Consider the following 24,400-nt stretch of genomic DNA (forward strand, 5'->3'; position numbering starts at 1 on the left):
AGCCAGTGACCATGTGAAAGGGTTCTATATTACCTGCCATTGGGCAGTGGTCCCTGCTCTCTGCTCCAGACCACAGCAGGTGGAGGGTCACCTTTAGCTTGGCAGTAAAACTGGGCAGACTCTCCCGCTCTTACTGATACGTTTTCTGGCTTCAGCACCAGTACGGGCTTGGCTGCAGTACAACAGAAGAGAAACTCAAAACTATGCTTTGCATGTATCAAAGTGTTTTGTTTGCAGAAGGAAAACTTGCATAGGGTAATATTGCTTTGGAATCCTGACATTGCATTGGAAACTAGCGATGCTAACACAGTGATAAGTTGTTTTCAGTTCCTGTCTCACCCAGCACAGAGAGCCGAGCTGCCCTGCTCTCCCTCTCCCCCACAGTGTTGATGGCCGCACACACGTAAGCACCAGAGTGACTTTTCTCTGCAGGACCGATGATAAGCTTCCCATTCAGCTTCTGCAGCGGAAGCACAATGCAGACAGGATGTGGAAATCGCACAGGATCTATACATATATGTACACTTCAAACTGGTGACTTGAGACCATAAACTCATTAGTAGAGGTCACACAACAAAACAGCCAGAAGATTTTCCATCAGACTTCTTTGTGGAACCAGAAGTAACTCCCTGCTGGAAATGTAAAAGCATGCACTTTTTAGACCTCAAAGCTAAATTGATTTGTACTGACCTTCTTTCACAGGCAAACCTCTGCAAATGCATTTATCGAGAATTTATAATCTGACTTTTTTCCAGTTTTTTTAATACAATGGTGATTTTTAGTGAATGAATTCAATCCAGTACTATGCTCTTATCAATGCAAACAGTGTTACCTTAAGAACTATGCATTTACCTCCTGCTGCTGCTGTTATGTTAATCTGACAGCGATGTCTGCACCTGCATCTACAAGGCTGATTTCAGTGCCAGTATTCCTCATCTGATCCGTTTCTACCCTCTAGAGAGTTACTGTCAAACGAATGTAATATTGTTGTCAATTTGATGAGAATTCCTCCAAGAGCTGGCTGCTGTGTTGCTGTTTGTTGGTTTAGCCGACATGACAAATTTCACACTGATACTGGATTGTTTTGACATTCACCTATTTGGATCCAGCTTTTTCCTACCATAGAAACTGCCCTGAAAGAGGTCCTGCAGGGTCATTAAAAGGGTTGGAACATGCACAAAGGTGTGGATGCTAAAGGTCAGAGTGCAAGTTCTTAAGAGGAAACATCATGTGACGGTGCCCGATGCATTTGTTAATAGTTGAGAAGTTCCATTTCAAACAGTTGTAAGAATCTATTTTACACAGGTTATATAGCTGTAATAGATTTATTAGGGGCAGACAGCTCACAGTGTAATGATGATCAGCACTGCTGATGGGCAGCCCATCCTTCTTCCAGACAACATTAGGTTCCGGATGTCCCACTGGGGGGCTGCAGGTTAAAACAGCCATTTCCCCCTCTGCCACTTCCACATCAGTAGGCTGCATACTGAACTCCTCCTTCAACACTGCAAAATCAGAGAGTTCAGGTTAAGCTTACCTGAGACCTATATCTTTGAATACACTGAGAGATAAACTGTCTGCATGAGATAAAATGTCTATTTCTGCACTTGTCCAACCCTCAGCCCAGAGGGTTGGACAAGTGACATTTCCTCATATTCAACCACAGAACAGCCTTGACTCACTCGCATGTAAGAAAGATATGCAACAAGCATGCAGTGTATTTTCTCTCAGTTTGAGCTTGTGAATGTGTCGGAAACCTTTATGAGAGGCATTCCTCTCTGTACTGCAACTTTTCCAGCAAGACAAATTCATGTGTCTCACTGCTCCCATCAACTCCAATTCATATTTTCTGTGGGCTTTACTCATCATTACTGAACCTTTTTTCCCAAGTAAAATAACCAGACATCTACCATAAATGGCCATCCTCTGAATGGGGAAATATCCTCTTCATTCTTATTGCTTTTTACTTTTTAAGAAAATTTGTTTGATCTCAACATTTTTAACATTTTCTCATTAACACATTTTATTTTTTAATTTATTTTGAATAAATTTTTATTTAAACAGAAATCATATTAGTCTGTTTATTTAATCAGACAGTTGACCCACATGACATTTTGCAATTTTAGACGCCAGAATATGAAGGATATTATCTATTATATTAATCATATCATTATATATTATATCTATTCTATGAACATAGTGAAAAGCTATACAAACATAGAAGGTTTTATAAAATAAACTCCAAAAAGGAATACATTATTTTAACTACAAATAATGCATTAATGAACATTCATGAACAACCATCAATCTGACTGTGATATAAAGGCTGATGAGTCAGACCTACCATGTGAGACTGGAGTAAGATGAATAGGTAACAGGGTGGCTTAGGGAGTGATATTGAGCCAGGTGGTTTGAAATGTTGGGAGTTCTGGTCCTCATACTGTAGGGACTGTTGTTGTGAAGTAGTGCTGTATAAATCCAGCTGAGCTGAATTTACCTGAAGTGAACTGAATTAAATCAACAGCTCACTGGGACACTGTTTGACTCCAGCAAACACTGACACTGTCTCTCTGTGACTGTAACCACGCACGTCTTCATCACCTCTCTGTACGAGTGTCTGTGTGATGTCTTTATTGCCCCACCTCTGTTTTCTGATTAGGGTTTCATCTATTGTCTTTTTTAGAGAAAAACAAATTATAAGCGCATCTAGAAATTATTTTTAAGATGCATGCATCCAGCCAAACACTTGTCTGTACTCGGGCGAGACTTGAGAATGGATGCTTAAAAAGCATTCCGATGTTCAAAGACACAGAATTCTCCTGTGGAAATAAGGCTGATGTGCTTGGAAGAAATTCTACTGTCAATTAAGTGCTTTAGCAACTGAGAATATCAAATATCTCAGCTGCTAAAGCACTTCATTACTGATTACTATTTTTGCTAAAAATGGAGTTGGAAATAAGTCTAGAGACAAACCAGAACAGGAGACAGGAAATGTGTTTTGATTGGTTCAGTAATGAAACTATGTGAAAAATATAGACATAAACCCCCTAGATCAAATTAATTTTACACATACTGCCCAAAAGTGGGCCAGACCTGTGAAAATCTCATTTCTTGCAGTGTGAAGCAGTTTGTCTGCACATTTAGTCCCTGACATATCTCAATATAAGAAGGAAACAAAAGTGCAATTTCAACAGCGTCTCTTACTATGCCGTTTTTCTACGTGATAAAGAAATGATGCTGTAGTAAATGAAGTAATGAAGTAAACTCTGTCAGCATGACTGTTGGGCTTGAATTGTATGAAATAAATGCGTAACATTAGAGAAGTTTAGTTAATTTCCTTAATTCAAAGAACATTTCCTATTTTATTTATTTATTTATGTCTTTAACTGGATACATTGTAAAAAAACAGACACTGATAAAGTAGAGACTGAAACAAAAGGAACTAATTGCTTATCTGTTACTTCATTACTCTAATGTGAATGACTGTGTGCGAGGTGCTTATCAGTAGTAAAATCCTGAAATTACGAGTAAAGTAAGGGATTACTATTGCAAAAAAAGTAATTAGATTACAGTTACTTTCCCGTAAGCATGCTGTGTTAATGCGTTACTAAACCGTGATTTTGCTTGTGAGAGTGTCTCATAGCAATGATGTAGGCGCGTGCGACGTTCATGGTAACAGACATTTGCAGATCAACAATGGATAATATATAGAGTGGGGGAGAGTATGACCAGCACACAGCGTTTAAAGCGTGGAAGTACTGACCTTACTTTGAGTTTGATTTTGAAAAAAGTGACAAAAACATTAGCGTCTGCTGTACAGTGCGGGGGAAGAAAACTTATTTTTACAGCAAAAAAACCCTTAAACTTCTGAGCAAGTACCAAGCACGCTGCCACGGGAATGTGAAATAGAAAATAGAAGAGAAACCCCCGGATCCCCCCACTGACATGACCGCTGCGGCACTGGGCAAACCTCCACCTGCTCCACTCCTGCTAAACAGGTGAAAATAGATTTACGAACGACAGGACTCAGTGCCAAGTCTTTGATTTTATTTATTTTCTGCTGTGTTTTACTTGCATCTATTTGAAAGAGTGAGTGTAAACACAAAACATTTTTTTTAATATGCTGGACTGTGCAGAAAATAGGTTCAAATGTTAAATGAATTTCTTCAAGTCAAAGACTGTTGCATATAATTACATTTTTGCTTGATGCAATGTGCATAAAGTTAAAGGATTAAAACTAATAACACAAGTTTTAAAAAGAGACTTTTTCATTTGATTACATTTTATATGATGGAAAATGAAAGGTGTATTGTTTTATTACCTATTGAAGTTGTGTATCATGTTTTTTAAAAGTAACTAAGTAACTAATTACTTTTGAAAATTAGTAATCAGTATCAACTGGATTACTTTTTTGGAGAAGTAATCAGTTTACTTTTTTCAAGTAACTTGACCAACACTGGTCATGAACATTTGAACTCTGTGCCTCTGGGAGGCCGATGTTCCCACAGAAGAAAACATGATTGGACCTTGAACAGACTGCTTATAAAGAACAAGTTTGTTTCTGAGTGTGCAAAAAATTTGACACCAGTTTTTATACTTTGAGTGGTTATTTTTTATTATTACTCTCAGTTTTTTTGCAGTATTTGTATATTTGAACATTCAGTGTCATTTTGGTTTTCATTTAACTTTATGTTGCTTTTAATTCAGTGTTTCTATGTTGTGTGGTGTCTTGTAATGCACTTCATAGGTCTTGTATTTTAAATGTATTATATAAATTATTAAGGTTGTTACTACTCATGTTTAAGGCAAACAACTATTGATACGTTGTAAAAATATAAAATAAATACGAAATATGACTACAGTGTAGTTGCACTACGATATGATTATTTAAGGACTACATCTTTGCATGATTCATACATACACGCAGACACCAGATGTTCTTGCAGACCCTCATTTATCTATAAGGCCAACCACCCTTTAAGCCAACTTTCTTCTGATTGGTTACCTCGTGCACATCATGTTTCTGTGGAGCCTTGTATATGAAAAGACTAATCTAATCAAAGTGTTTTAGTTGTCAGTTAGACAGACAGTTCTTTTTATGCCTGTAGGGAAATATTTTCTGTGGTACAGCAGGTCCTATGAGTAGCCACACATGTCCCAGTCTCACCTGCGATAAACAGCGATGCATTACGGCTGGTGTCCTTCCCCGCACTGTTCCTAGCCACACAGGTATAGACACCCTCATGCGACTGCCCCTGTCTTCCCCCTTCCACGCTCAGAAAGAAGAGGCTCCCGTCTGAAAGGATCATCGGCTGCAGCTGGCCATCTCTCTTTGCGGTCTCTAGCAGCTGATTGTTGCGTAGCCACTCAATAGTTGGCTTCGGGCTTCCGTCAGCGCGACAGGAGAGGGTGGCAGGATTGCCAACTTTCACCACCACATCAGAGGGGTGGTGGACAATGCGGGGAGGTCTCTCTTCTGCTCGAACCTTGGAACCTGAGGAGGATAAAGAGAGAATTGGTTAAGCAATGCTGCTCATGTTAGCTTTGATTTCCTGAGTTTGTTTCTGTGTGTTTCACAACAGGAGATTTGGTGTAAATTACAGCACTTTTCTCTGTAAGAAGCAAACCTCAGCCCTACACATCGCCACCCCTGAGTTCCAGCCACTAGCAAAACCCACAACAAACAAACGTATGCTCTGCTACCAACAAACAATGTGTATTTGCAGCCAGTTGCAATGGAATGCCATTGTTTGAGCTTCCCATGGGACTGGATACCCAAAGACGGTGCACAGATGGTGATCAGCTTCCTGACAGGAGCGGAAGTCAGAGGTTCTCAGGAACATCCAGGCCAACAAAAGCTGACGGGAACTTCCTCATCAACGGGACATCCGCCACAGAACAAAAGACCATCTTCAAGAGACACTTAATACTCACTTTTGAAAACTTAAAATGTGGGAAGAAACAAAGTCCTACAAGTGTGTTAAATTACATCATTAAATCATCTTAGGTTAGCAAGGTTTGGGAAGGCAAGTTACAGCACAGACGCTGCTTCTTATTTAATTTATACTATGAAAAACACATGCTTTCAATGTAATTTATACCAGCTGTGTTTAAAGAAAATAATCAGGAAAACAGGAAACTGAATTCACATCTAAACTGAATATTATCTTAATCTGACCCAACATTTTGGGAGTCTGAAATGGGAAAGGACAATCAACAAAACGGCTCTTGTCCCTCTTGAGCTGTTCTTTCATTTACTATAGGCGGAAATGCCTTCCCATTACAGCTAACAATAAGCTGTCCAACCTCATTGTCACTGTGTCCTTTCACATTCAGAGCAAAGGCAGGATGCAGTCAAAATACCAGCATGTCGTGGTCAAAACACTCTCAGGACATTTCTAAAATGCTTTATTCTTGGGAGGTAGGTGGTAATCAGGACGCTCCTGAACGTCACCAACATTTCCATTCAAACAAGCTGCACAAGCTGGGTAACAAATTATGAATTCATAAACTGTTAGAGGTTTACCCAAAGATCAGCTGGCAACAGATTCATTATAATTGTAACTATATTTAAAAAAACAAATCCATTCAGCTCATGCAGCAGAAGCACAATGCAGACAGGATGTGGAAATTACACAACATCCATGCATATATGTACACTTCAAACTGGTGAGTAACTTGAGACCATAAACTCAACAGGAGAGGTCACACAACAAATCGGCCGAAAGATCATTTTACACTTCTTTGTGGAACTGGTCTGTGAGGTCTCGTTAGTGACTTTGACACATTAATTGTCTTACAGTTTTTTACAGTTTATCTGTGCATTGGTGAAGCTGCTAGAATTAAAGCAAGTGGAACCCTGAACACAGACCCTGCAGCAGTATTACAAACATCCCCCTCAAAACTCTACGTTAGGTCTTTTTAGATTTTTCATTTCATGTCAAGGATTCAAAGTAACACATTACAGTTAAAAGGCATGCTCATCTTTTCTAACACAGGTTGTTTAGTTGACAGGAAGAGTTCCAACAGTACTTACCGAGGAGGAGAACTCCAAACACGGGTAGAAATATGTTCTCCAAATAACTTCTGCTCATCATTCTGAGCAGCCAAGTCAACAACCAGGATACTTTCCTCTGATATTAAATTTAAAGCTAACCTGTTACGTAGCATTTACGCCTCATTTTCACAAAATTGCCATTTGAGGGTTTTTTTGGGGTTTTTTTTGTTTGTTTTTTTTGTTGTTTGTTTTAAAGTTACCGCAACTATATATATATATCTTAAACTTAATTACTGCTCTATAACGATTACTCCCTCGCAGTCCCAACTCCACACAGCTGGGAGGTGCAGTGAAATTTAGCTTCCTGATGGAATGGTTTTCAAAATAAAACCACGAAAGGTCTCGAGGCACAAGGCTCAATCGTCCCTGAAAGTTGATTCTGTTCACCGGGACATTCCGTTTTCGGTGAACAGAATCAACTTCCTGGGAAGACCACGAAAAAAACCCGCAATGTTAGTATAGAAATTATTATTAGTGTAGAAATAAATATTATTATTGTTATTATTATTATTTGGAAATAAATAATAAATTTATTTGCTTTAGTCCATAAAACTGCATTCTGTGATTTTAATTGATGTGATTTTAATTTGTATTCAAAATGGCAAGGTTTGTTTCCGCTTTTCTGACCACAGAAAGTTAACCGCTACATTATATGAAGCAAACTACTATCTAGATTAATGAATCTGTGTCCCCTGTGTTTATGTTTTAGTAAGTTCTTTTCTCTCGTTGTATCTATTGCAGATACTTTGCAAGAAATTCAGGGTAAAAAGAAGTCACATGTCATCGTGGAAGAAACGTTTAATTACTACATTACTACTGAAGACTCACCTGTTCTCAGCTGCATTTGAATAAAGCACCAAATCCGCACTTAAGCTTAAATTTCAAAACTTACATTTTAACTACTGATTTTATCTACTGTTCTGATTTTATCTGTTTTGATTTTATATACTGTTTTGTTTGTTTGTTAATTAGTTAGTTTGTTTGCTTGTTTTAATCAATTTTAAATCATGCTTTTTATTTGTTTTTGTTTCTAATGTCTCTGTAAAGCACTTTGAATCACCTTGTTGTTGAATTGTGCTATACAAATAAACTTGCCTTGCCTTACAACCAAATGTAAATCGCATAACACTATCAGAAATACCTGAGACCAGCAACGCTCTTTGGATTTTTACATGCCACAATATTACAGAATATAACCAGCTATTGAACAAAGAAAAGTAATGAATAAATGAAAACCTTGTCGAATTAAAATATATTTGCCAGTGATTCTCACAGCACTAATTTATATTCTGTGGAGTCAGTTATAAAATAAATAGAATAAAAGAAAATACATTTCTGATGACCACTGTAAACACTGCTATAAACAAACAAGCAAAACTTCACACTAATATTAATATCAATTTCAACAGTAGAGTTTGGTTTTGCCTTTAAATATTGTATTTTAGGTTTAATCAAAGGAACGGAGGAGGAAGTATTACATTTTCCATTTAATCATGAGCTGTTGTCCATTTTCAGCTTTTGTGCTAGCACTCCTATGTGGCAGGAAGTTTTGAATCTCTCCATGTTTTTATTTAACAATAGAAGGAAACTGTACATCTGCTCCTCATTCATTGTGTCCAGCAATTCAGCTTGAAGGCTTTGTCACAGTAGGTTTTACTATAGCTTTTTGTAGATATCTTAAATTACTGAACTAAAAACAGGTTAGAGATTTTGTACAAATATACAATAAATTGAGTTTTTGATTATAAAAAAAACCATGCCATATAAGAATAAGTTCTACTACATCTCCTAAAGACAGAAAACAGTCCTGATGCTGAGTTACTTCCAAGTTTCCACAGTGAGGACAACTCCCAAATAAATGGACTACCACTAGTTCATTCTTTCTAATGGCGCACATAAATAAAGCATTGTGTAGTGAACTGTGCATTGTGAAGGTCAGAAAGGCCCGGGGCTAAGTGATGGATGTTTATATTGATCCAACAACTTAGGCTGGATGGCCTCGGCATCGGCAAGCTTTCAGCCTACAACAAAGGCTTTAGAGAGGATGAAGGATGAGTCGCCCCTGCAAAAACACAGCCCATGGGAATGGTGCTGGGACCAAGATGTGCGGAGGGAAGGGACCTCTTTCAGGCTGTAGACCAAAAGGTCAGCAAAGGTGTTGGAAATGAGGAAAAGAGGGTGGGAAGGCATTAGAAAAAAGAAAGAATGTGTCAGCTGTAGTGAGGAATGTGACAAAATGTGACTTCAGAGTAAATTCGCTTGTAAAGGAATTAACAATCACTGTCAACACAAAAGGCTGAATTAACTTAATTTAACCCAAAATAGGTTGTCTTTTTTGGCGGCTTAAGATAATAATTAAAGACTGAAGACAACAACGAAATGCCGATCTTAATACACTTAATAAATCTGAGCTGATGTAACTACTATGAAGAAAAAATATAGATGAGACTTTATTACATACAGCCAATGTGTTTTCTCTTTGATGAGACTTACTTTGAAACATAATTGTGAACTGACTTTTTTGCTGTGACATATATAGTACACATCACAAATTTTAAATATGTTTTGTTTAGTAAAACAGTTAGATTTAAATAAACATTGGATTACATTTACAGTTACATTACTTTATCTGGTCATTAACTTAATGCATTTATAGATCTAGAGTTTGAAATGTAAAAAAGAGTAAAAAAAAGTAAACATTTTGAAGAAAAGTTATGATGACTTTTGATTTTCAATACTTACACTTTATGTAACAAGGATGCAAAAGGCAATGTTAGTAACATAGAAGATATTTATCTGTTTTAAAATCACAAATTTAGTTGCAGCTCTAAGCCTGTCAGATGCGCTACATGCCAGCCTATAAGGTGCTGTCATCTACCTTCTCACTTAAAGGTCTTGCACGAAAAGTTTCAGCTCTTCTGCAGCAGAGTGCTGTCTGTCAGCTCTGTGAGTTTAGCACTCACCTTTTCTCCGGTGTGCCCTGTTCCTGTGAGGTGTGTGCTGGTGTCCCCCACTGTGATGAGCACGCTCCTTGAACAGGGTCTTTGACCTCTTGTCTAAACCTGGCTCTGCCGGCACGATGCCATGACACTTGCACCACTTGGAGTACTCTGCACAGGTGCAGAACCAGGACACCCAGAGGAGCCACACACAGACACGCATCTTCATGCTACGGGTCCAGGATGCAATTCCCCAACTCCTTACTGTGGTTCGGCTGTATCAACCATCCCCTCAGTCTACTCTCTACCGTGGCACTCCACAGACATTCAACATGTGACCTATCTTACGCCCCACTTCTTATTTGGAGATTTATGTTTCTCCATATTCCTCAGCTCCTCTTCCCTCCCTTCTTACTCTGGTTGCTCTCACTCTCTCCCTCCTCTTTGGTCTCCACCCCCCCCTCTGAGTAGTAAGAAATTGGGAGATGTGGGGTTGGGTTGGGGGCAAACAATGATAAAAAAAAAAAAAAAACAAGTTTCAGACCTCATGCTGAGCACATAGTGAGGAGAAGGGGACCAGGGGGTACTGTCTTGGGATAAAGAGGGAACAGAAAACAGGGCTCAGTGTAGGGCAGGAAGGAGGGGAGAGAAAGATGAAATAAGTGGGAGGTAAGAGAGTGAGGCCTGTGTTCACTAAGTCAGGTCACTTTCATCAATCAAATGTCTACCTACTGACTGATGAAATGCAGCGTAACAGTGTCTAAATATGGAGATCATCTCATAAACAGAATAACTGGACCTATTTTGATCATTCTGAAGCTGAGGCTTATAACTTTCAGAAAATGCACAAGAACAGACAGAAAGTTATTTCATTTCGTCAGATTTCAGAGGAACCTTTATTTGGACTGCTCAAAGGCACATCTGAAATATTATTTTAAGTTCACATGCTCAATTGTGAATTATAACACCAGAGGAATGCTGCGTCGCTTGACAAACAATAGCTTAAAAAAGGACAAAATGGGTACAAAGGCTCCTTTTTCTCTCACTGCTTTGCTTTAAAGTGACACTCCCCCCCTCCCAAACACACACACACACACACATCCCATACCACCATCAACACCACCGTACACTCCCTACCCAACCTCCCACCAGCCAAGTAGCCAAGCAAATTTGTAGTTGCCTGTCTGCACAGTATGAGTCTCATACATCATCTTGGCTCGCCCACAAGAGGCAAACAAAAGTACCAAGTCAACCTTGTCAGAATGTTCTGCTTGCAATTCAAACGCAGTCAGTTCGCCTGCTTTGAGTGGCCTCCCAGAGTGCACAAAGAATACACTCCTGATTTGATTTGCATTACATCAACCTATCAACAAAAACAAATGGGCTTCCAAACAGAGAAGCACAGATAGGTAGCAGTTTGGGCCATTTTTTTCTGCTCTGTACCAGTTCCTTTCAGTATGTCTGTAATTTGTGACAAACAAATCTCAAATTGTGACCAATCTCAGACATATTCAGTGTATTTATCTAATGCCTGTGATGGGCCTTTCATTGCCTATGCACAAGTCTAAAAATACTGCGTGAATAAAAATAAAGAGCTTTGCCAGAAGGCTGGTTATAATTATTTTCAAGTTGACTGGAAACTCTGCTCTCCGTCAGACCCGGACTGCACTGTACAAGTGCACCTGTCACTTGTGTTTCCTACAGAAAAAAGTTATCTTTATACTTTCTGTTACGACCAATCATACATTGTATAGAAACACCAGAATTACTGGGAATTGCAACATCTTTCTGATGTGCGTTTTGTTGGCCTTCACATCAATCACCACCTCTATCCTGACAAATGTGTTCATTTCTGGCTTTAAAAAACATCCCAAAAAGTCAACATGAAGGATCAAAGGTTGTTTTGTGACTAAAAATTGTTCCTATATTACAAAAATACATTTTTTAAAATCCCACAAACCCTGGAATATCAGAATATGTGTGCCACAAGGCAGTTAAAAACTTAAAGCTGGCTATATATAGCCAACAGAATGGAGACTGAAGAAGTCACTCAGATGAGTGATGAAACATTTCTCCCACTGAAAACACCAAGTCCAGATGAACACAATCAACTTTTTGGAATAGCTTCTAAAGATCTAGATAAATTCAAACATAGGTGACTTTGGTAACAACTAAGCATGTTCTGTGCAATACCAAGGCCACCCGTGTGGCCTTTGATCTCTGCAGCCATTGCCTTTCTACACCCAGCTAATATTCAATAAGGTCTTCAGCACTGTCAGAATGGAAAATAGGCCAAGCTTTGGCCCTCAAGGAGATGTCATGTCCAAACAGCAAAGGGCTGTTCGTGGGCAACCTGACCCCCAATTTGGGCCACCATCCTCTTACCAAAGGAAAGAGCTATGCATTAATTCATTCCTGAGCAAGAGGTAAAAGGCTAAGTCCACACTAGGATCTCAGTTTGAGGATTTTGCCCCCCTAGTGTGTATTGCAATTATAGCATCCCCTAGCGATATACAAAAGTGCACAATAGAGCACAACCAGGCAGTGCTGAGAAAAAAAAGCCCTCTTCTTGGCCCCAAAACGGCATAGTTTGTTGCTTGGGCGACAAGGCTTTGGTTCATTTTCACATTCTATCACAAACTCTCTCATACCTCAGTGAAAGCCGCAGACAGTGAACTCTAGTGTCTTCAACAGACACTGCCAGACACCCATGTTGGCAAATCAGTCCTTATCTAATTCAAGACTTTATAAGGACTTAAAATGACCCTGCTTGTGTTTCCCTTCGAAAGTCTCATCAGGTTTTATTTACCAAACTTGCTGAAAGGATAGCAAACATTGCCATCTGCTTGATTTAACACGAACTGAATGTCATTCTTTTGGGATAAGTGCATCAACTTTGCCTGAAATCTTTAATGGATTGTGAATGTTGTGGGAGCTAGGTGGGGTGGTGACAGTGTCCATATCACAAACAAAGATGGCTAAGGATGTGAAGGGCAAGCCAGAAGTTCTGCTTGAGTGCATCTAAATGCAGGATCTACCCCAAGGAGAGCAACCAGCCCCTCTGCAGTTTCAAAACCATGCTCACACCTCTTTGCCCTTGCATAGCTTTCTCTTTCTGTATCTCTCCCACCCCCCATCTCTTTATATGTCCAGCTGGCTGCGCCACAAAGACTGCATCTCCCAGCTCCAAATGATCCTTAAACCCCCACATCCTTTGTTCTGCTCATTTTCCCACTCCCCAGAGATGGAGTTTAACAGCAAAAATTAAAATGAGGAAAGGATAGAGGATAGAGAAAGATTAAAAAGGTGAGGTAGAGTGAGAGGGTGTGTGAAAATGAGAGCCAGGGAATACTGGCTTCTTCAAGGCCCAGACTTCAGGGAATGTAAAACCTTGAGCGTGGAGGCTGCAAAGGCAGTGAGGAGTTGGTGTAAATACCTTTTGCATTATGACCTTGAAACAGAAACTGCAGCGGAATATTCTCAAAAAGACCATTCTGTTGATAAGTAAAAGGAACAGATCCAAAAAGTTTTCAATCAAGTTAAAGTCAGCCAGCTAAGCCTCTTCTTCAATTTCACTGCTTTTAAAGACACTCGGTGGCACTTTCTACTGGGGCTAAGATCATGTTTTGCGGTATTCATGCGGTCAATTACAGCCAACAAGTCCCTCCAGGTTGAAAAGATTTCGGATCCCTTACCCCATCGTGATGAAATCCCCCCAGTTCCCCAGGTTGTGCGAAATCATGCAGTGGATTGTTATGCAGAAAAAGGACCATAGTATGGAGATGTGGGCTGGAACTAATAGGATTGGTTTTGATTCATTAGATTCTCTTTCATCGGCCTGGTTGGAATTCCACTCCATGTCTCCTCAGGCTTCACACTTTTAAAATGGAGGCGGGAGGGGGGTAAGTGTTTATAATTGAGCCTCTGGACTGCAAAAGCTCATTACTCTATGGAATCATCCGCTTATTGCGACCCTGTGGAATTGTGTGAATGCATCCCCCTGTTCTTCAATGTACTGACAACACTTTACACGATATGACATGATTGACTTATCCAACACTTACATTTAAATGTGTATTTAGAAAATCTTAGTTTAGAAGAGTATCATTGCTATCCTCAACAGCTAATCTCCAAGAGCGTGTCTGGAGTCTTTTTTTCCTAACCCAACTTTCTTTAATGTCTGTTCAACATCAGAGCACTCAGTCCACGTCTGTGGTCACTAGACACTGCAGCAGCAAAATCCTCCAACAACCAGCCTGCATCACGATCAGTTCTTGGTGTTCCCTGATAGCTGGGCATGCTTATGTTCAGCAACTGGTGCTAGGTTAAAGTAAACCCAACTGGCCTGTTTTACAGGCAAAAAAAGCTCTGCCTAATATAGTTACAAGGTTATGTTTTGCATTGCGAAGTCTAATTATAGTTTGCCTTGTCCTATTTAAGCTTTTTCAACTGTCCAATTTAGGAACGCTTCTCTGGAAAACACAAGTCATATTACGCCAGCATACATTTGAGCTTTAAAGCAAAAGAACAAAAGGCAAAAATAATCCACACAGTACTTTTTTGATTGCCAAATATATAATCCATGACTTCTTTTCTGGTTATCAGTCAAATTATAGACTTTTTTTTACTGGCACCACATGAATCAGATCCTGTAAAAACAAGCTAAATAATGTGGTATATCAACAGTCGGTCTGTTTGAAGAACTTCCAGCTTCAGGCAGCTGTAAATGGCAGATCGTGGAAAATTGAGCAATTTTCACTCTGGGCTAAATGTGCATCATGTACCATCACAATTATCAGTTACCGTACTTTGAGAGTACTGCAGAAATTAATCAGAAGCAAAAACTTGAGAGTCATAATCACATACTTAATTATTTATTTATTGTTGGATGAAAAAGTTGAATGACAAAGAATTACTGGCTTGTTCCATACATGCATCAAAATTTAAAGGATGTGGTCATTACTTGTGCTAAGTGATACAAAATATGAAAACTTGACCCAAATATATCAATTTATATTGTTGTATACAAAATCATGAAGACACAAACAGCAGTGCTAAGACAAAACTGGATCTTCCATTCACATGTGTTCCACAATCTATTGTGAAGGCAGGCTGGGGTCTTCAGGACTTGTCAGACTGGGTAAATCAGCCTGTGATTCAGGCGCCAACTCTAGTGTGTTTTTAAGGGCTTGGCATACACGGGTTCCAGGAAATGAAAGGGAAGCAGCACAAAGAATGCCACCAGAAAGATGGTGCTCACCACAGCCAGAAGCACGTAGCGGCCGATGAACAAGGTGTCCACTATCTACAGAGCAAAATAAAGTAAATCCATTAGAAGTTTGTAGTTTCTAGTGTATGGAAAACACAGGGTTATACATAAAGTTCCTCTATTAGCCACTAGATGTCATGGCAGGGCTTTCATAAAGGCTCAAGTGCAAATTTCTCAGTGAGAAATCAACTTTAGAAGGTCACTCATTTAACATTTCTTAAATTGTTCTATGGATAGTAAAACATTATCTGGATTTCTTTTTGTCGAGTTAAGCTTAACCTGGCTTTCTTTACCAACAACCTCATGACTGCTGTCAACTATGGAGGCAGAGCAAAATTGAGCATTTGACAGGAAACACAGTTTGATTTGGCTTCAGGTGGCCGGAAATCGCTGAATTCCCCAAATCGGTGCTGGATTTATTTATTTTTTGCAATTTTCACATTTTTCCCCCCAAATTCAGATTGCATTGCATATTCTGGCACAATCTGTGCTTTCACCTACTTCAGACAAGTTTGATGAGTGTTGTAAGCAGTGACATGAAGAACGATGAGCAATAATCAAGAGCACCTGTATCAAAGGAGTGGGATGGACTAGCATTTGTATGGTGCTTTTCTAGTCTTACTAAGCACAAACCACTGCTCCATATGCTATACATTTTCCCTTCATATACAGAGCAAATATGGCTCCACAATAGCTTTTAGTCTCTCTTTATGAAGAAGTGCTGAAAAAATGACTTGAAGTTTATTAGTATCTGTCAAGCCCTATTTGTTAAAAGCATCCATGGAAACAACAATGAGATCCTTGAACAGTAAAGCCTTTTCTGACAACTACATCACTCCATAACTCAGACAAGCCTGAAACATTTGGTTAACTGTGATGCTATAAATACATATAGTATTCAAAGATCTCTTTCTAGTTAATTTGGTGTTGGTGAACATTCAGTTTAGTTCGTTATATGGCAGATGGGAGAAAACCATGATGCAGGCTGTGACTCGCAGGCATAGAGACAGATCTATTTCTTGCTGGCTCTGGCCTACGCTCACTCACAGTGGTGAACACTTTGTGTGTTCACAGTGTTCACCACTGGCTGGCTATTAAAGGCAGCAGGTAGTACAGTATTCAGTATATAGTGTGATATAGTGTGACCTTCTATGGGTTCAGCCACTTTTGGGTTCAAACAGTAGACAAAAAATCCCTGCTGTACTCTTGTTTCTCTTTGCATTTGGAAACGATCATTTCCCCCATACTAATAGTTCACTATCTGACACTTTTAGTGCAATAATTAATTTGATGTAATGCACAGGTGTCTGTGGTAAATTGACCTTCTTTAACAGACTGCACAACAACCAGCTGCACTTTTTCATATTAAATGCTGTCTCTGAGTCCCTGCTGTTACAAAGCTGCCATTATATAAGCTTAGAGACTCTCATTAAAAGAAGTCCTGTGCACATTTAGAACTTATCCAGCCACACAGCCCGTTATTATCTTACACATAGAAAAATGATCCCAGATAGCATAACAAGAAAATCCGTTCAATAGGTGGAATAGGTTGAACATGCTGGAAGGGTCATGTCACTTTAAACCACTGGCCGAGAATTGGTCATCAAACCTCTGATGCTATGTTTGTTCACGGAATAAGCTGTGATTGAAAACATGTTTGTTGTTTCGCTCTCACACAACTTAATGCTGATTCGGGCTTCTCTTTATTTTGGAATCCTGCTGTTCCCTATCTAGACAGATGATCAGCAGGGACACCAACAACACAGCACTGCAGCTCACCCAAGCAACATGTCAATTAAGAGATGTGAAGCGAGCAAGATGCAGGGCTCAGAAAAACAACACATCTGCCACACTGATGATGCTGTTTCGTGGATAAGGGGAAGTTTGGATTTTTAAAATTTGCCATCAAAAAGATTCATCAGCACGTCATTAATGGCTGCATGTTATAATTTGGATCATGAATACAAGAAGACAAACGGAGAAAACGCCCTTAAGCTAAATAATGGGAGGAGAGCTGCAATTCTACTGCAGTCTTAAACAGGATTTCACAGAGTCTGCTGTGAAATGAGAGAAGGTGTGTGCGTGTGTGTGTGTGCACGCGTGTAAACCCACTGGTGTGCATGAGGTGGGGTTGATGTATGCTGTTTCTTATAGGTGCATTTAACACATCTCACTTTTTAATTTGCCAATTACGCAGCAAGCAGGAGCCCAAAAAGCGGCCCATGTTTTATTAATGTGCCACAGGACGCACAGTGTGAGCATGCAGGCGGTGGGGGAGGTGGGAGAACTATGGGGTGTGGTACAAACCACCCCCACTCCTGCTCTAAGACTGGCCTAATTGGCACTATGATATTTTACTTTTCTTTAACAGGAGGCTAGACATTCTTTTCTCTCACTTATCTTTCTGCTTGCAGATAGGTTACAAAGTTTTGTGTGTCTTTGTGTGTATTAGCTAAAAATGAGTGTACATCACAACATGATACAAACACAAAAAGTCACTAACTGTGCCCAGTAGATCAATTTATTACCTTAACATGCATATCTGCCTTCATTTAAATACCGTTTTGGATCCTACGGGGGAGGGTAGATGATCTGTTTTCTACAGGTGTTACTACATACTCCAAAGAACGGAGATGAAGACGTTCTTCACGCCTCTTTTTCTTCTTTTCTTTTCTTTAAGCAATTTGCGTCTTGCTATTATAATATTTGAATTCTGGTGGCATCTTTCTGTTTTGAGGTTTTTGTAAAAATGATGATGAGAGAACCCTTTTTAGGACTTGATTTTTTAAAAATCTTTATCTCAAATCATGGGAAATAATGTGCGTCTCAATAATGACTTGAGAAGTAAGAAAACCTGTGTGTGATAATTAGTCAGCATAGGTTCATTTTATTTGGAAACCTTGTACAGAAATCCAGGAAGTCTGATTTTGCTGCCTCCCCCTCTCTCTGTTGTTGGTCTGGTATCTGCCTTTGCACAAAGGATATAAAACATGAGCTGGCCAGAATGCTGCTCCGCTCTGCTATTTCTATGGGGTGGCAGCTTGCTTGGCAGATCTAGCCGGCTTATTGGCACGACCCCGAGGCAGCATGGGGGAGTGTTTGTTCTATGTTGCTGCTGGTCTAAGATAAAGCAGACCAGGCCTTTTACGACAAGCACATGCACAGAAGTGCACACACTGACACTATTTACAGGCATACAGTGTTGTGCAGATACTGCCTTACATTACAGTAAAATTAAGCTTTCATTCTGCATCGGCTGTTTATATACACTCACTGCATCTTAAAGCTAAGTAGAACGTAGATCTTTAATTAGTACAAATGAATGTAGCGAATGCTTTACTTTACAACCCTGCATGATCAGAGCTTTGCCATTTAGAACTAAATATAACTCACCTTTCTACATAATAACACCGTCTATGATAAAATTGTCTTTGAGAATTAGGATTGCAGGCACTATAATTAACTGAATAAATAACATAATGTATTGAACATGAGATAAACATTCAGCTAAAGCTTGCTGTTAATTTGTGGGCTCTAAATCCTCATTTTTCCCTCTGCACCCAATATATTGGCTGGAAATGAATGCCACATGGCCTTACATCAAGACTGATGACATCGCAGACCCCCATCATTTCTAAATGAACTACATTATGTTGTCATTAAGCAGGAAACACAAGTAGGGACACACCAATTGTAAAGTTCTGGGACCTTATTTATTTTAAAAAAAAAAGTACATCTGATTTCTACAACACATGTACACATACCTGCATGCATTGTTCTCTTAATAAATCTGACTCCGACTGAACCAGGTGTGGATGAACCTACTGATCAGGGGCTCTTTTAGTCACGTTGCCTTCTGTCTGTGACAGTGCAGGCATTATGCAGTATTACGTATGAGTGTCACCTCACTACTTCCATGCTTACAGCAATCAGACTCTCTGAGCCACAACTTTCTATTATGATTAACTAAAACTAAAATAAAACTAAAACTAGATGTTGAAACAAAGGATTTTAAATAACTAAAATAAAAAACTAGATTCTTAAAAAAATTAAAACAAAAAATTCTGTGAACTTGGAAAAGGAAGTAAAATAAAATTAAAAATTAAAAAAGGAATTGATGGATGTGTTTATTGCGACTGCTGATGTCTATAAGACTGTGAGTCAACTGCTCGAAAAAAGCCATTATACAGAGTTTTTTGTAATAACTGTACTGATTTTCTGAACTGAATTGTACTGAACTATTAAAACCAAACCAGAAGCAAACATTTTTTAATAACAAAAACTAAACAAAAACAAGCAAACCATACTCTGGCAGGCTAACTGAAACTGAGCAGCCTCCTAGTAGATCTACCTCTGTTATTAGTTTGAAAATCCTACGTCACTTTGTTCTCAAGTTATCACATTTACAAATTTGCTTGTCCACACTGCCCACCTAGCAGGGTGACAGCAGTATCAGCCTTTTACAGTTGAGGGATACTAAAAAAAATTTAAAAAATACAGAACTATTGAATGTCTAGCCTAGCCCACAATATCATAAGCACTCAAATATATATGGTGTAGTGTAAAGAGTGCTGTCAGTGGCTTTATTGCCAAACTATAAATTTATTGTGCATAAGTGTGGGTTATAACAACATAAGCTGTTCATTTAAACCATTTGTCATGGCCACCAATGACTGGCTCTTTCTTATTTGCTCTAGGGCAATGTGATTCACCTCTTCACCATCTTTGTTACCAGTTTACTTGTCTGCAAAATATTCTTACATGTGTGTCACTCTTTCCATACCATGTGTTTTCAAAAACTGCAATCTCTGTGTGAGAAGACATGCAAGTTTTTATACGACATTACACTGGCCAGCTGAAATACATCAATGTGAAAACATTTGGATACCTCAGTGAACATTCAGCACTTTATTTAAAAAGGTTTACATGTTAATATCTAATCTTGTTTTTATTTATCTCTGGGGGAAAAGTGCTTTAATCACAGCTAAACAACAAAAATGAACCTTGTTTTATGTTCTAACTGAGGAAAGGGTTACCCCACCACTTAATAGCCAGTTTTCCCCCTTTGACTTGGGCTAAAATAACTTCAGAGACGCTTTTTGTAGTCATCCAGCAGTCTCTGACATCAGTCTGCAATATAGCAGAATACCATCAGTGGTGGCAGACTCTCAATAGTCATCTCAACAATTAATAGGTCTTTACAATGCCACCCCAGGACTCTCAATTTCTTAGTTTTCAACCAGTTCTTGGTGGATTTACTGGTATGTTTTAGGTCAGTGTCATGTTGCAGGATTCAATTCTGCTTAAACTCTTTAAAGATGCCCTCAACTCATAGCCTCAAATTCAGCTACTGGTGAAATATTATTGGTGAAAATCAGCAATATTTACGTCACGGGAAGCCACTGAGATGAATATTGTTCAGTATGGTGGATAACTGCAGTACTGATCTGTGACTGATCAATCAATGCATCCCTAGCTAGGTTTTATAATAATAGCAAATGTGTTTTTGTTTTAATGAATACATTTTCAATAAATGGTATCGTGTTCTGTGTTTTCCTGACATCGATTTTGCAGCAGATTTACAGTAAAAACTAGTGAACAAAATGATGAGCAAAATCATACTAATTATTATTCCAGGTGGCACATGAGACTTGGAGTCGAGTTGAGTTACCCAATAAACAAAGATACAGACACTGACACACTCTTTAATATTATGTTAACGTGTCTGTGATTAGTGAATTAAGCTCACCTCTATATCTTTGAAAGGCAGAGGTGTCTCTGGGCTGCGGGGGAAAAACACCAACACCAAAGTGATCGTGAGAGCCAAGAGGAAAACAGGAAGAACTCCTAACCTGAGAAGACACATGGGATTCAAAGACAGAGGATTGAGGATGAGGTCTCCACTACTGAGTTAATGATCTGTAAGGCATGCAGGGTTACCTGGGGCTAATGTCATCATAGCCAATAGCAATCTAAACAATGGCAGCCTTTATTGTGGTTTTCAAAAGTTGTTAACTTTCCAATCAAGTAAATAGCACCATGTTTCACACATTTAAACTTTACTGTAATTGCACAGTGTTTGGTGTTACAGGAGTTCAAATTTTACTGACTTTAGTGGTATAATGGTCCAATGTTGAGTAATTGCACAAATGTTAATCAGCAGGGAGTGCAAGGTGTATCGCTGCAGCACTCAACCAGTGACGCAGCGTGTGTTTTGTTAAAACTTTGATGGAAAAGTTGATTTTTGCTGGTCTCACTGAGTAGCCTATAAAGCAAAACAATGTCTCAGCATGTCTCATGGTGACTGTGCAAAAATCCCTTCCCTTGGTGTTAATTAGATTGTTTTTGAGCACTTAACACCTCCTCTGTCCCTCGCCTCCTCTCAAACACCCAGCTCCAGCCCTTAATGATATTTGAGACATTATAATTTTTGTAATTTTAACCCAGCTGACGGGGGTGGGACGTGGCCGCAAGTCAGTGAACTAATAATGGCATTAACGCATTAAGTCAACATTAACATACGGTGCTTTTCTCCAGGGACCAAAAAGCAGGTATAATAGGGCACTTAGGAGGCAGAAAAAGGAAAGACAGAAATCTGGAAATGACTCTACGAACTATAAATTTGGGGACAATGACTGGTAAAGTGGCTAACAGAATAGAGAGACATAAGGTAGATATATTGTGTGTGCAAGAGACCAGGTGAAAGGAATGCAAGGCCGAGAGTATATTGAAGTAGGAGTAGTCATGAAGGATGAGCTGCTTCATTGAAGGGGGGGGAGTAAATGTATAGAGACAATCAGGAGTTGCACCGTGTTTTTTTTTTTTTTTAGATCTATAGAAATGATATAATAGGGTTCCAAGAGAGGAACTGTGGTACTGCATGAGGACGTCAAGAGTGACAGAGAGGTATGTGAGGGTGGTGCAGGACATGTATTACAGGTATTATAGGGATTACAGATGGGTCTGAGCCCCTTCTTGTCTGCATTGGTGTAGGACAAGCCGACAGACGAGGTCAGGCAGGGGTTTCTATGGACTATGATGTTTACAGAAGACATTGTAATCTAAAGTGAGAGTAGCGAACAGGTGGAAAAGAGCCTGGAGGGGTGTAGGTGTAGACCTGCTATACATCACATACATCTGGCTGTAGAGACGCCAGTGCTAACAAAATGACAGGAGGCAGAACAGATGGTGAAAGAGTTGAAGATGCTGAGGTTTTTTTTTTTAGGAGTGACCAGGACGGACAAAGTTAGAAAGGCACGCCTGACAATGTTGGGACATGTACAGTGGAGGGACAGTGGATAAACTGGATGAAGGATGTTTCAGATGGAGCTGTCAGGCAGGACAAAAAAAAAGATCTTCGGCTTCATGCATGTAGTGAAAGAGGACTGAAAGACAGAGGAGGATGGTAGGGAAAGGCTGAAATGGAGCCAGATAACCCGCTGCAGGTCCCTAAAGGGAGCAGCGGAAAGCAGAAGAGATTTTTTGGGATTACACTGTGGTTACTGTGTGATGCAAAAGTATGCCGAATTTACAAGGAAGCCTCATTAGTGGTTACAACGTGTTATCTCCTAGGTGCACTGGAGCCCAGCTATGAGACAAGTGGCGCGCATTTCAAGGAAATGCGGCGCCCATTGAGATAAATGTTATCCCGGCTTTTCGTTATAAATATTCCTATATTCCATCAGAGTTAAGCCTGTGTGTGTGCTGTTATGCCACTCACTTTGCGGACCCTGGCGCTCTCAGCAGCAAAATCCCAAACACAAGAGCAACAATCCAGACCGCCACAATAACGAAAACGCCGGTACCGACTTCAAGGACAGTATTTGCCATTTTAAAGCAACGTTTTTAAGGGAGCTAACTCGTCACACCGAACGCCCAATCCTTTGTATTTATGAAAAATGCTAATTGTACACTTAACAACGCTGTGCGGTATCGAACTACCGACAGCTGCAGCAGCTAAAGGTAGTCGAGACACTGCCTTACAAGTAAGTTCGCTGTCTCTACTAGCGCTGAGACAGAAGGCTTTAAAATATCAGGCCGACACAGTTGCGAACTAATGTTGCCAGCTAACTCGCCATTTCTCACATAAAAACGAGCCGAGCATCGGTTAAGCCTTTTATTTTTTTTCTTAGCATCGGTTAAGCCTTCTCTATGGCTTCATCTGCTTCCTGGTAACAACAAACTGTAATGTAATTGGGTAAATGAGCCAGACGACTAACCAATCAAATGCGTCGTTACTTAAGCGTTAAGCCCCACTGTGAAGCTGCCACACAACACCAGAGAAGAAGTAGAGCCTTCTTATGCGAATGTCGAACTTTACCCCATTTATTCCGAGGAAGGGTCCCATTTTACAGCCAGGTCCTTGCATTATAGCCAGGCCACGTTTCAGCGCCTTATGTTAGGTTCGGCTCACTGAGGTAGATTTCCTTAAAGTTTATGAACCGGCGGTGTTTGAAACACTCATAAAGTCTTGTATGAATACTTATCTGAAGGTATCCCCAGAGTAAGCCCAAAGGAGTATTAGTATTATTCAGTCTTGCACAAAACACATTTAATTCAAGGGATTATCACACGTGTCCATAAAGTATCCCGCCGTATTTTAAACTCCTGTTTTTATTCGTAACAATATTCTGCTCCTTGATCTACAAAGTGTATTAATAGTAGTGACTGAATGTCTCACGTGCACTCCGAGCTAAGATTTATCATGGGTAATATTCATGGTGACCAACAGGGGGCTAGCCAGGTCCGCGATTCAAAGGCATGTGCATTCTAGCGCGCGTGTGTGAGAGAAATTATGAATATGTCGCCTTATTAGATATTTACATTTTTTTAGAGCAGTTTAAACCGCTCTTTGTGTTTTGCCTGTGCCTGCCTGACTTTCCATCGGGCGATTTGATCTTTTCTACACTTTCACTGCAATCAAACAGATTAAAGCGCACACAAACGTCTCACTTTCAATGTTGTATCAAAGTGTCCAGGAAGGGGCGATTCTGGGATTAGACCTTGAAGGGGGCTCAGCCCCCTATCATAATGACATGCACAGACTTCCTTGCAATTAATATTAGCGGAATATTCTGTTTGTAAACATGCGCTGCTGTCCTTTTCCCCTTTACAACCCTCAGTTCAAAGGAATGC

At 39.6% G+C, this 24,400-nt stretch overlaps 2 protein-coding genes across 4 annotated transcripts in view; both read right to left on the reverse strand.

Annotated features, from left to right (window-relative positions):
• robo4 (roundabout, axon guidance receptor, homolog 4) overlaps positions 1-10,443 on the reverse strand; it is a 32,610-nt gene extending 22,167 nt beyond the window's left edge. The window contains exons 1-5 of one of the 3 annotated variants that reach the window (XM_080866428.1): positions 10,021-10,443; positions 5,168-5,494; positions 1,348-1,505; positions 340-460; positions 34-172 (exon numbers count right to left, since the gene is read on the reverse strand). In XM_080866428.1, the coding sequence (XP_080722554.1) occupies positions 34-172; positions 340-460; positions 1,348-1,505; positions 5,168-5,494; positions 10,021-10,225 (950 nt within the window). In that variant the 5' untranslated portion in view covers positions 10,226-10,443. Of the gene's footprint in view, positions 1-33; positions 173-339; positions 461-1,347; positions 1,506-5,167; positions 5,495-7,036; positions 7,372-10,020 lie in introns of those variants that run through there. The other 2 variants (XM_080866427.1, XM_080866429.1) reach the window with 2 other exon arrangements.
• A 4,418-nt stretch (positions 10,444-14,861) lies between these two features.
• tmem218 (transmembrane protein 218) lies at positions 14,862-23,429 on the reverse strand. Its single transcript, XM_080867098.1, has 3 exons — positions 22,986-23,429; positions 21,015-21,117; positions 14,862-15,301 (listed from the first exon to the last, which is right to left on the reverse strand). The coding sequence occupies exons 1-3, from the start codon at positions 23,093-23,095 to the stop codon at positions 15,167-15,169; spliced, it is 348 nt and encodes a 115-aa protein (XP_080723224.1). The 5' UTR covers positions 23,096-23,429; the 3' UTR covers positions 14,862-15,166.
• Between the last annotated feature and the right edge of the window lie 971 nt (positions 23,430-24,400).

The sequence above is a fragment of the Rhamphochromis sp. 'chilingali' genome (genome assembly GCF_963969265.1).
Source record: "Rhamphochromis sp. 'chilingali' genome assembly, chromosome: 19".
NCBI lineage: Eukaryota > Metazoa > Chordata > Actinopteri > Cichliformes > Cichlidae > Rhamphochromis > Rhamphochromis sp. 'chilingali'.